Genomic DNA, 12,362 nt, shown 5'->3' with positions numbered 1-12,362 from the left:
TTCAAGGGTTGACGGGTTTAAACGAAGGGAACAAAGGGTTATCCAAGGTAGGGTTGGGAAACCGGAAGAAAGAGAGGACACGGGTTCTCCCCAAAAATACACAAAATGCAAAAAAGGGTAGTTGCTGCCACCACTCCCTTTTAACTACCGGCAGCCCTAAGACGGGGGTAAAAGGAGCAACCCCTCCCACTGTTCCGGGCTGACGGCTCTGGCTGCTTTACCGCAGACCCAGGCAGAAATTCTAACGGTAGAGAAACCTTATGGCCAGACACTGGATTCAGCTTCGCAGCTGGAGACACAAAACAAAGAAACCAAAATGTCCTTTCAAGATTTAAGAGAAAGGCAGAATATAAAAAAAGGATACACAATTCTCAGAAAGGTATTACAAACAATAAAATAATAACATTGCAAAGTATCACTAGCTAAGACACTAATACTCACATACTAAAACTTTAGAAGGACAAGGAATGTTGCTCTATCTCCCTTAGGCAAAGAGCATAACAAAGGGGCAGCATGGCTGGTCTAACCTCAGCAACAGCATTAAGCAAATTAGCATTTCAAAACCAAGACTCTCATAGTTTGTGAGCCCACTAGGGATCTTCATTAAAGAGCCAATCAATTTAAATCTTTAATTTGTGGGTTACCCAATGGGGGAGTGATAGACATACACCTTGTGCTGCCAAGGATCAAAGCAGCTGAGAGCAGTTACCTGTTTTTCTCAATTTACAAAGGGTCACTCCCTTTCCATTCCCAGAGACCTATAACCCAGCTGGGTCTTTAATTAGGCAAAAGCTGTGGCTTTTTAACACTCCCAAAACACATCATTTCACACAAAAACAGCAGATCAGATAAGGGGTTTCCTCCTGGCTTTACACAAGAGGCAAGTAAATTGACAAACTAACATTCCTCTTAAAGGGGCCAAACAGAGTCCACTCCCAGTACTGTATGCTGAGTTCTGGCTGGTCCCAGGATGCATCACATCATGAACCAAAGTTTATACATACATAAACGTTCCCCCAATTTCACTACACACACAAATTTACAGCATTCCATGAAGGGTAATCTTCCACAGCAAATGGCTTTTATCTTTAGGAGAAAAAAATGTAGTATCAGCAATGCAGTATTTGTAAGTGCAGTTTGGTGTCATGTCAACAGGTGGCATACAACTAAACAGTTCTGCTTGCTCAAGGAGTTTTAGCTGCACAATGGAAGTTCCCCACCTTCTCCTTGTGCATCCCCTGAACAGATTTAAGTGTCACAACAGGAAGAGTTGTGGGCAGGTAAGTTCCACTCCGCAGCTAACTCCTTGCATTAGCAGAACTGCTTAGTTGGATGCTGTCCAATTTAAATCTGTAGAGAAGAATGGGCAGAGTTTACAACTAGAGTGGAAGCTGCCTTCTTCCCTTTTGGAACTCAAGGCAGGGTACACATTGTACCCAGGTGGTCTCCCATCCAGGTGCAGACCAGATTCAGACCTGCTTAGCTTAGCAAGGTGGTTGCCTCATGCATTACCTAAAAGATAACATTGAAAGTGTGAAGCAATCAAGTAAGGGTGAGTATGTCTAGGGACCTATCCTTTAATTCCGCTGTTCAACACACACTCCATTACCTTGGTCGTTTGTTTGGGCCATTAAGCAGCGCAACTTTCTCTTCCATCTCCCTGCCATGAAAAAAAGAAGCAATAAGAAGAATAGCAACCATCTATTATTACAGCACTTCTGACAGGGGATTCCAACAGGCTTAACAGACACTAAATGCCATGCAGAAGAATCCTACCTAATCCTACTAGATGGCCCTCGGGGTCCCTTCCAACGCTATGATTCTAAGATGTGCCTCATCAGTCAATGGCCAAAGTGACTGAATGTGGGAAGCATTGACATGACTAGTAGGCTGTACAAGATTCTGTAGCTCTCTCCCAAACCACATGGCCTGTTCATGTCCAAAGAATGTACAACTCTTTACCTCCTGTGCTTGCTGATAATGGGACTCTCAAGCAGCTCATCAGCAGTCGGTCTCTTCTCAGGATCCTGAAAGAGGTGAGTGACAGGTCACTCCCTAAGGAAAGGGATCATTTTTCAACAATTAAGTCTCAGGGCAGATTAACTAACCACATTCTTATGGTCTTTACCCATTTCCCCAAAACACAGAGAATCAAAAGAATATTAAAGTTAGCAGGAAGTGTCAAGTTAAAGGCCACTGTAGATTCTTCACTTCAAATATGAAGGTATTTTAACAGTTTCTAAGCCGCTGTAGATCTTGGGCAGCCAAGAACACACATTCTGCTGAGCCCAAACACAAGGATGCTCAGAAACTTACATATCCAGCCTTTTTACCCCACTTTCCTCTGAAGTTGTGTCACTGAGGCAGCAAAGTTGAAAGAAAATTGTATCTCACCAACCTGATCAAGGCAGGAGTGGACCATGTGGATTAGGTCCAGAGAATAAACACTGGAATCTACCTCCATTGCTCTGTTCCCTTGCACAATCTTCACACAGAGGTTCAAGGGATTCTAGAAAGGAAATAGTGTGATCATTCAAGTGCATCTGGAGAACCTGTTTAAGAAGATGTCCTGTGGATCTGCATTATATTCTCTCTCTCTTTGATTGTTTAAGATGTTACGTACTATTGGAACATAGCTCAGTGTCAGAACATTTGCTCTTCATGCAAAAAGTTCTAGATTCAATTCGAGCATCTCCAGGTAAGGTTGGAAGAGACTCCTACCTGAAACCCTAGACAACCACTTTCAGGCAGTGTAGAAAATACCAAGCTACATATAGCAACTGTATGATTCAGTAGAAGACAACTTCCTATGCACATTCTAGATAGACTCAGAACATCAGCAAGGGACAATTTACTGGGTGATATCCAACTAAGTCATATTCAGAACCACTTAAATCAATGGACTTGTTATTTGGGTCCATCAATTTCAGTGGGTCTAATTCAAGCATGATAACCATCCCTGAACAGGAGATACCCAACTGACCTACAGTTCTCACTGTAACACATTCTTCACAACTGGGGGATCCCTCTCACTCTCTCAAGCACACACAGAACATTAAAAATGACTAAAGGAAATTATGTAGTGTTAGTGACCAACATAAGTGTGACTTACTGTTGCATCAAAAGTTCTTTTCAGTGTGAGGAGCTCAAAGGCAACACAACCAACTGCCCAGATATCAGATTTGAAGTTGTATTTTACTCCCTGGCAGAGCTCTGGAGACATGTAGTACGGGGTTCCTACCAACTACACAACAGAGCAAAAATGTTAGAGATAGTCTGCCCAACTCCTTGATACTAGTGGATCAGACACGGTTCGTTGTTTTCCCTGCAAGTGCTAATTTCTAGTCATTTTATATAACAACACCCATCTCCCAAACATGCTTATATTGTGTTTCAGCATGCAGAGTAAAAACTTAACTACTGGATCATAAGACGTCTTCTGTTCTGTTCTGGGCTGGCCCAAGACTGTTTTGCCACTAAAGGCAGAACAGAAAATGCCACTCCAACCCTCCCACTGCCTCTGCTGCACACCCACCGCCTGCATGCCCACGCCACCTGCTTCTGGGCAACAGACAGGTGCAGCAGCAGCATGACTGCATGGCTGTGGGCATGCAGAGGAGAAAGAGCCAGTAGTGGTAGCTTACAAGCATGCTCCACGGAGGCTGGATCTGCCGCCCTTCCCAACTGGAGGGTTGCAAATCTGAATGAATACATACTGTATTTGCTAATGGCAGGTTACAGAGTAACAGAAGATATTCTATTTCTAACAAGACAATTCAGAAAGTAGGAAAAGAAGCAAACAGCATGAAGTGGCATCAAAGGACCCCAAACCATAGCTGCCAAGTTATCCATTTTTTTAAGGGATTTTCCCTTATGCTGAATAGGCTTCCTCGCGATAAAAGGGAAAACTTGGCAGCTATGCCCCAAACTCCTGATTTTTGCGCACAAAATCCCAGACAGGCACAGGTAAATTAGTCTATCAAAACATTAAAGTTGCAGGCACTCACTGTTTCAGCCATCGAATATTCAGAGTTCAGCTTTTTCGCCAAACCATAGTCACCCAGTTTTATAAGATTTGCTTTAGTGAGGAAGATATTCAGTGTCTTTATATCTCTAGAAAAAGAAGCATTAAAGTGATGTAGTTCTTCCAATCACCAAGTATAGGACTCAGTATGCTGCTATTCCCCCTTTATTGATGTTACTGTGAAAGGATTTAACTCATTCCTCTCCACACCTGATGTCACAGATTTTCGTAGTCCTACAACAACTGGTGGTACCAAGGTTGAGGAAGACTGCACTAGGGTATCAAGTTATCTGTAGTATAGGAAATCCAATTTCTGTGCTAAGAAGAGTAAAGCAAATCAGATTGCTTCCCTTTACTCTACTTTTAGGATGGTATCCAATGCACTTGTTCCATTAGCACAAGGATTTCCATTTGCGTAACAGAACTCCCTGCCCTACACATGCACCCAGTGCACTCCACAACTGCTCCAGTGGGTTGGAGGAACCCACAGATTTAGGGAGCATGTGGGAGGCTCACATGGACAGCTGGGGAAGTTTCACTGATAGAACAAGCATATTTAATACCGCCCACAATTTGTTATGATAAATATTTATTCCCTGTCATCATATCAAATGCCCTAAACAGTTAACAACAATAAAAGTACCAATTACTATAAAATACCAAGTAAAATAAAATGCTATTAGTAAAATACTTAAAACAGACAATCTAAAAAGGAACCACAGTAGATGCTCAAAAAATGCAGCACGGGAAAAACTAACTAAAATGGTATTTGCAGCAGCATGCTATCAATACTCTCAAGCGTGTTTTACCTTCAGGCACTAGGCCACAAATTAGCCCAAGCTTCATTAATCACACCTACCTGTGAAGGATTCCTTCCCTGTGGATGCAGCTCACTGCTGATGCAATCTGAAATAGGTACCACACTACCATCTGCAAAGAAAGAGAGTTCACACGGGAAACACTGCAGAAAGTTTATTTTAGAAATATCATTTTATTATTCCAATATGAACAACTCAGTGTTGAGATATTTTTCAAGGTGTAATCTTTCCAGGATAACGTGGTCTCCATGGTGTAAGATGACAAGTGCTTGTCTCTTCATGATATAGTTTATGCCAGCAAATGGAAATGTTTAATTGTAAAGTCTATTGCCAGAATCTGTCAGTTACAAACACTTGTTATATGCTTTTGAGTTTAGTTTTAGCTGTTTTAATTGTTTTAATATGATGGTTTTTAGAATGCTTTAAATCATTTGGAGCACTAATTCTAGATGCACTTACTAGGGAATAAGCCCGACTGAACACTTACTACTGGGACTTACTACTGAATAAACACGCAAAGTATTGCACTGTCAACCGCTGTAAAGCTGACTAACAAATTTATAAATAAAATAAAATAAATAAAATCAGTAATTGCATGTATTATTCTACTTGCCAAATTTAACAATTAGGTTAAGGATATTGAAGAATGTAGATACTTTGGTTCCTTTTTAAAAATATAGAATGGAAGAGGAAGTTTGGAATTCTAAGCATACTGGCAGGAATAACCAGTTTCTACATTAGAGTTGCTATCCTATGATTTGCTGTGTAATTATAGTCATGCAGATTCATAAATCTCTTAATAATAAGCCAAGGGCAACCTACAGAAAACTAGTAATACTAGCTAACTACAGTTATGTCTAAGGCTACAATCCTATATATACTTACCTGGCAGTAAGTGCCACCAAACACAGTAGGTTTTACTACTGAGTAAACATGCACAGGAATTGCTCTGCATGAGAATCCTACAGACAGACATTTACTGCACTATTTACAAGTTATATTTAGAAATATGGTCTGAACATCAGGCCAAAATAAAAAACTAAAAAGAGATAAAGACTGTGAAATCACAGAACTAATTACCATGGCATGGCAACCCCTCTGCCTCCTCCCATGTGTACCTTCCCATTCCACAAGGTCCTTAAGCACAACCCTGTTCTTCATGCCCTCATTTACTAAGATGAGTACATTAGAGAAAGGAGTAAGATCTTTACAAAGGTTGTGCTTACACCCTGGAGCTCCCTTACCAAGTAATGCTTGCTCTCTAACTGTACTCTGTCATACAGTGAAGAACAGTTCTGCTAATAAAGAACTTTTTTCACTGCATTTCTGCTGCTCACTTTTCTATGCTATTTTTAATAGTTCTCAAAATTACACTAACTGTTTGATTGACTTTTTTTTTAAAAAAAGACTTAAATCATTTTTTTATTTACAGATAAAATGTAACATTCTACAAGATTATCTGTAAATTAAAGAACAATCTCAGAAGAATACCATTCCATGGGGGCAGGGAACAAAAGACCTGGACACCACTGAAACCCAAGTAACAGCTTTACTCTTGATACGTGATCAACAATGATGGATGAAAGTGTTCTGTTCAAGACTGGAACACCAAGAAAAGGCTAATTGTTTCCTGGCACAAGTGTTGCAATCTGCTAAAACCAGGGGTAGGCAACCTCAGACCCGTGGGCCGGATGCAGCCCAAACGCCTTCTCAATCCGGTCCACGGACGGTCTGGGAATCAGTGTGTTTTTACATGAGTAGAATGTGTCCTTTTATTTAAAATGCATCTCTGGGTTATTTGTGGGGCATAGGAATTCGTTCAATATTTTTTCCAAAATATAGTCTGGCTCACCACATGATCTGTGGGACGGTGGACTGGCCCACGGCTGAAAAAAGTTGCTGACCCCTGGCTAATACTATAGCAATAAGCATGAAATAAATACTGGGAAAATGAGGCACATCAAATAGTACTAAACTCTGTTCTGTTACTTCTCAGTTTGTTCAAGTTACCTCTTCCTCAAACAACTTGTCTTTCTGCCGCAGGATCTTATCATAGAGATTTCCCCCTGCAATTAAAAGAGAAATGCTTACCTATCGATTGTAAACGTTCTATTAGCATTAACCAGAAATCCTCCAGTAATTTGCCATTTTCAAGCTTTTTCATTATTATAATTATCACCTGCACTTTACCCTAAGCACTCCAAGGCAGGTTACTACAATCCAAAATGCAGTTTAAAAGTATTTAAGAACTTATAATTAAAAAATACAATCATAATCTGTTTTGTTTATTTAAGGGTAGGTTCTGAAAATGCACGTCTCAGGTGTCAGAGGCCAAAGTAAAGAGGTGTGTATTTCTTATTCACTGAAAGCCAAATAATGAAGTTGCTAGATGCACCTCTGTGGGAAGGGAGTTCCATAATTTAGGGGCTGCCACAATTAATGCCCTCTTCCAGGCTTCTCCTGCAAGATTCTGCAGATTTGTATCTGATTTATTGAGCATTTAGTGCCTCATCTTTCCTTTAGCTATTTCTGCTTCCCAAGTTTCTTCTTCCCACAAATACATTTTAGAATATGTATCTGTGAAATGTAAGTGGCAGTTCTCCAAGATGACTCTGGTTTGTGTTAGAACTGTCACTAAAGCCTGCCATCTATAAACAAGACAAAGTGATTCTGTGTTTCATCTTCCCCCACAGAACCTAAGATGGAAGAGATGCCTGTTGTTTACAAGACAAGTTCTCACCATTACAGTATTCCAGTTCAATTAGAAGTGTAGTGTTATCCATGAAGTGATTGTAATAGGCAATGATGTTGTCATGTTGCAAAAGTGCAAGGATAACAATCTCATTCAAAGCATCACGGCGTTCTTTTTCTGACAGTCTTGTAAGATCCACTTCCTTCCACACTACAAGTGAGTCATCCTGGAATACAAAAAATCTAGTTAGCTAAATGCACGTTTAATTTCTTACAAGGTATCAATCTTTTTTGCATTCACTTTCAGATTTAGTCTGAAAAATTCTCTATGGATTTCATATGGCATTTCCTTATTTCTGATGCCAAAAATCGCTATCTGCAACTAACACTCTCTTCCTTTTGAATAATTATCAAATAGCATAAACTTTTCAGAAGAAAGGTTATGGTTATTTCATACACAACTCCACACAAACACTGTCTAAATTCGCTAACAGGAATTGATTAGTTCATAGGACTTGTGAGATATTCCGGCAACAATATTATATTGAAAAAGATATAAAAACTTGGAAGTAATTAGTATTATATCCTTGAAGCAGATTCCTGTTTATTCCATGGTTTTATCTAGACAGTCTGTTAAGTGGGCTACCGTATTTAACTCCCTGAAGCTGTAGCAGAATATGTGATCAGGGGCCTTCAGGTTCTCTGTAATGCCATATTTAAAATATATCACTGACTGAACTGTGCCATCAAGTTTCCTTTTCTGCACAGGAAATGCTGGTGAACTGCCCTGAGATCTTTGAAGGGTGGTATATAAATTAAATCAATCAACAAAAAACAATAACCTACCACTGTTAATGATGCAAAACAATTAACAAAATGGAAATGTATTAAGGGAAGAGTTTGGCTGATATTCTGGAAAGTGACAGAAATGGGCACTTCTACCTCAACCTCCAAAAACCACAACTACACATCTTCAGGTCCTTTAAATTAACTGGGCCCTGTTAGCCTTTTTGCTTGAGGAAGTGAATGATAGATGTACCCTTTCAAGATCTGTATACCACTGACTAGGGTTGCCATATTTTGAAGAGCAAAAAAGAGGATGCTATGATGGTGATTCAAAGCAAATAAATGCATTTTGTCTCAAATCTCACCCCTGAAAAAGAGGACATGTCCTGGAAAAAGAGAACACATGGCAACTCTACCACTGACTCACCCGTTCTGCAAAGGTTAGTGTCCATATGGGTGCAACACTTATAACCTTGTGTAAGATACTTTTCTTTAAAGTTGTGCTTGTTTTTTCTGTCTATGACTATCCTTTGTTATCAGCCTCTGTGCACTGTAAATGATATGCCTGGCATATCCTTGCAGAAATATGATGCAGCTCTACAGCTGCCTTCTCCCTCTTCCATCCTGTCATTTACAGTATCCCTGTACAGGAAGCTGTTTGAGAGGAAATATCACCACTACATCCTTGTGCCACATTTCATTTTCAGCTACCCAAATTCCATCAGCTTCCAAGTGCCAAATTAGAACTGGGAATTAACGACTGGTATCAATGGAAGCATCTCTCCCACACAAAACAACAGCTTCAATTTTAGTTGAGATCATGGGCCAGGAGAAAAGCATTTACCCCTTTCCTTATGCCAATCCAGATTAACCAGATGATATTTTCATTTAAAGAATCAATCACACAACTCCAATGAGGCATTTAGCAACAAGTGTTGTTTAGCCCTAACTGCACCCAGTTCAAATTAACACAGCAGAACTTCTGGGTTTTGCTTAAGCACCCTCCTGATTTTATCAACCCCTATCAAAGAGGCATGTGTCTTCTGAGGGGCTCTCTTCTACTTCACACTTTCCAGAGTCAAGAACACCTTTGTCATTTACCCTTCTGTGATAGCTCAGTTGGTACAGCATGAGATTCTTTATCTCAGTATTGTGGGTTCAAGCCCCGCCTTGGGGAAAGGAGTCCCTGTATTGCAGGGGGTTGGACTAGATGACCCTCGTGACCCCTTCCAACTTCGTGATTTCCAAAGTGTCAACTTGCGTCTTCCTTTGCGAACAACCCCCTGAAGAATTATTCATACTTTAGCCTAAGTATTCGTGAAGACGCTACTTGGATGCATGGCCAAAGTTTGCTTGCTTGCTTTCCTGGCTGGGTCTCTTGCGTCTTTGAACATCTGCAGGATATGTCAGTATTCAAAAGGCACAAGGGAGGGAACCTCTATAGCCTATCTAAGGAGCATTTCGTGTCTAATAACGCAGCCCTCCTTCGCGGCTTAGAGCTGAGATTCAAACAACGGGGGAGGAGGGGAGCCTCTTCAGCGAACGCGCCCGGAGATGGGAGGAGGAGGGAAAGAATGGCGGGGCGGGCGCAGATTTACCTCCGTCCGGCGGTACAAGGTGGCCTCTCCGAAGGCGCCCCGGCCCAGGACACGGATGGGGGCATAATGCAGCTCCTCTTGCTCGCCGCCTAAGACAGGGCCAGGCCGGGAGCCGCTCCTGCCGGAAGACTCGTTGTCGAAGTCGGAGTTGATGGAGTCGCAGTGCCGCTCATACTCGCCCAGAGACATGGCTGCTGCCTGCCTGCCCTGGGGCTGAGGAAAGGGGCGCCGAGGGGAAGGCGAGGCTTCCCCGCCGCAGGGCTCGAGCGCCAGCCGCGGCCCCGCTGCGAGGGAGACCTCGGTGGGCAGCAGCAGCAGCTTCCTGCTGCGGCCTCAGACGCTGCCGCGGATTCCGCGGGGCTCCGGCTGTGCGCACGCGCGCGCCCCTCTCGCGGCCTCAGAACCAGACGAGCAGCAGGGCCTCTCCCCCGCCCGGGCTGCTGCCCCTTGCCTCCCTTCACCGGCTTCCCGGAGGCCCCGCGGGCCCCCAGCGCTCCATGTTGGCGGCTTTTCCCGACCCGGAACCACTTCAGCCCAGGCGCGGCCGCGCACCTCGCGGCAGGGAGGTTCGCGACAGGCCGTTGGCGAACCAGGCGCGAAGCCGAGGGGAGAGCCACGCGGAGAGGCGGCGTCTGTGCTGGGGGGTTGTTGTGTGTAGGGTTGGCAGACTCAATAGAGGACAGGACGTCTTCTGTGCCTTTAATTGCCCTGCTCTCTTTTGAGTCTGGAAACCTTAAAGAGAAACCAGCAGACCCTTTGTTTAATTTTCAAGCAAAGGGTCTGCTGGTTTCTCTTTAAGGTTTCCAGACTCAAAACAGAGCAGGGCAATTAAAGGCACAGAAGACGTCCTGTCCTCTATTGAGTCTGGCAACCCTAGTTGTGTGCGTGCCCCGCTTGCATTTCAGAAGGCACCCTCCGCGTCCCTAGCTCGCTATTGTACCTGTTCTCTCCCATGCAGTTTAGACAGGAGTGCCTGGCGTACTATGGTCCATGGGGTCACGAAGAGTCGGACACGACTAAACAACAACTCCCATGCAGCTTAGGGCTGCCCCTTTTTTGCAACAAGCGATAGTCTCTTTCCCCCTCGAGGTGCTTGCTTGTTTGCTTACCGGGCCAAGGGAAAGCGCGGCCACCGACTGCCCTCCGGCGTTTTAAGCCTTTTTTTTGTTTTTAACTAGCGTCGCTTAACCTTGTTTTGGCATTTCCCGTGACTAGAAATAAAAAGGACATTTGGCCTGTGACTTAGTTCAAATGATTCCTGGTGTGAAGTAAACCCATTTAGTACAAAAGGGTGAATCATCCACAATAAGCTTCGTGCTGTCGCGGTTTCCACAGCTGTTGGCAGAATATGTTCCACGAGTTTTTAGCCCTAAAGATGCTTCTGGACTCTGCATATTAGGACAGTTGCTCACGTAGGTTTTTAGTAGTCTGCATACACACTTCAAATATACAGACACAAAAAGCCCTGCATGATCAACACAAGATCTCTGTGGAACTCTCCCTTCAGATGTCAAGGAGAAAAATAACTACCGTATATTCCCGCGTATAAGACGACCCCCAACTTTTGAGAATATTTTCCTGGGTTAAAAAGTAGTCTTATACGCAGGAACAAGGGCGTACCCACCATGCGGCAAGTTAGGGCAGCTGCCCTACTCTAGAAGCAGGGCTGGTGGGCAGAGGCGGAGCACAGCCCGGTGGAGCGCGAGTTCGCCATTCCCGCCGCACCGCGCCGCACCCTCCCTCCAGCTCCCCAGCGCGCCCTCAGGCAAGGCCAAGCGCGGCGGGGAACCAGGGAGCGCGGCGCGGTGGGCGGGAACGCCGAACTCGCGCTCCGCTGGGCTGGGCTCCGCCTCCGCCCACCAGCCCTGCTGCTAGGGAGGGGCACAGCCCGGCGGAGCGCGAGTTCGCCCTTCCCGCCCGCCGCGCTGCGCCCTCCCTCCAGCTCCCTGTCGCGCCCTCTGGCAAGGCCAAGCGCGGCGGGGAACCAGAGAGTGCGGCGCGGCGGGCAGGAACGCTGAACTCGCGCTCCGCTGGGCTGGGCTCCGCCTCCGCCCACCAGCCCTGCTGCTAGGGAGGGGCACAGCCCGGCGGAGCGCGAGTTCGCTGTTCCCGCCCACTTTGTGGCCCCTCCCCTTCCGTGCCTTGGCCCCTCCCCTTGCCCCCCCTAGTTTTGATCCTGGGTACGCCCATGCGCAGGAATATACAGTATCTAACTTTTAGAAGACCTCTGAAGGCAGCCCTGTATCGGGAAGTTTTTAATGTTTGGTTTTTTTTATTATGTTACAAAATATGCTGTAAGCCGCCCAGAGTAGCTGGAGAAATCCAGCCAGATGGGCAGGGTATAAATAATAAAATTGTTATTATTGTTGTTATTATCTACACATTGGTTATTATTGGAAACTTCTGTGTAGGTATTTGTATATGAAACAGGTAATTATTAGTAAA

The 12,362-nt window shown here is 44.1% G+C and overlaps 1 protein-coding gene across 2 annotated transcripts in view; it reads right to left on the bottom strand.

Annotated features, from left to right (window-relative positions):
• NEK9 (NIMA related kinase 9) overlaps nucleotides 1–10,541 on the bottom strand; it is a 28,360-nt gene extending 17,819 nt beyond the window's left edge. Inside the window, exons 1-9 of one of the 2 annotated variants that reach the window (XM_035108296.2) lie at nucleotides 9,918–10,541; nucleotides 7,583–7,760; nucleotides 6,853–6,908; nucleotides 4,884–4,954; nucleotides 4,008–4,113; nucleotides 3,113–3,244; nucleotides 2,399–2,509; nucleotides 1,963–2,027; nucleotides 1,610–1,660 (exon numbers count right to left, since the gene is read on the bottom strand). In XM_035108296.2, coding sequence (XP_034964187.2) covers nucleotides 1,610–1,660; nucleotides 1,963–2,027; nucleotides 2,399–2,509; nucleotides 3,113–3,244; nucleotides 4,008–4,113; nucleotides 4,884–4,954; nucleotides 6,853–6,908; nucleotides 7,583–7,760; nucleotides 9,918–10,106 — 959 coding nt within the window. In that variant the 5' untranslated portion in view covers nucleotides 10,107–10,541. The remainder of the gene's footprint in view (nucleotides 1–1,609; nucleotides 1,661–1,962; nucleotides 2,028–2,398; nucleotides 2,510–3,112; nucleotides 3,245–4,007; nucleotides 4,114–4,883; nucleotides 4,955–6,852; nucleotides 6,909–7,582; nucleotides 7,761–9,917) is intronic. The other variant, XM_035108302.2, reaches the window with a different exon arrangement.
• Between the last annotated feature and the right edge of the window lie 1,821 nt (nucleotides 10,542–12,362).

This window comes from Zootoca vivipara, chromosome 1 (assembly GCF_963506605.1).
Source record: "Zootoca vivipara chromosome 1, rZooViv1.1, whole genome shotgun sequence".
NCBI lineage: Eukaryota > Metazoa > Chordata > Lepidosauria > Squamata > Lacertidae > Zootoca > Zootoca vivipara.
Note: the sequence above shows the minus strand (reverse complement) of the source record. Positions and strands in the feature narration are given on the sequence as shown.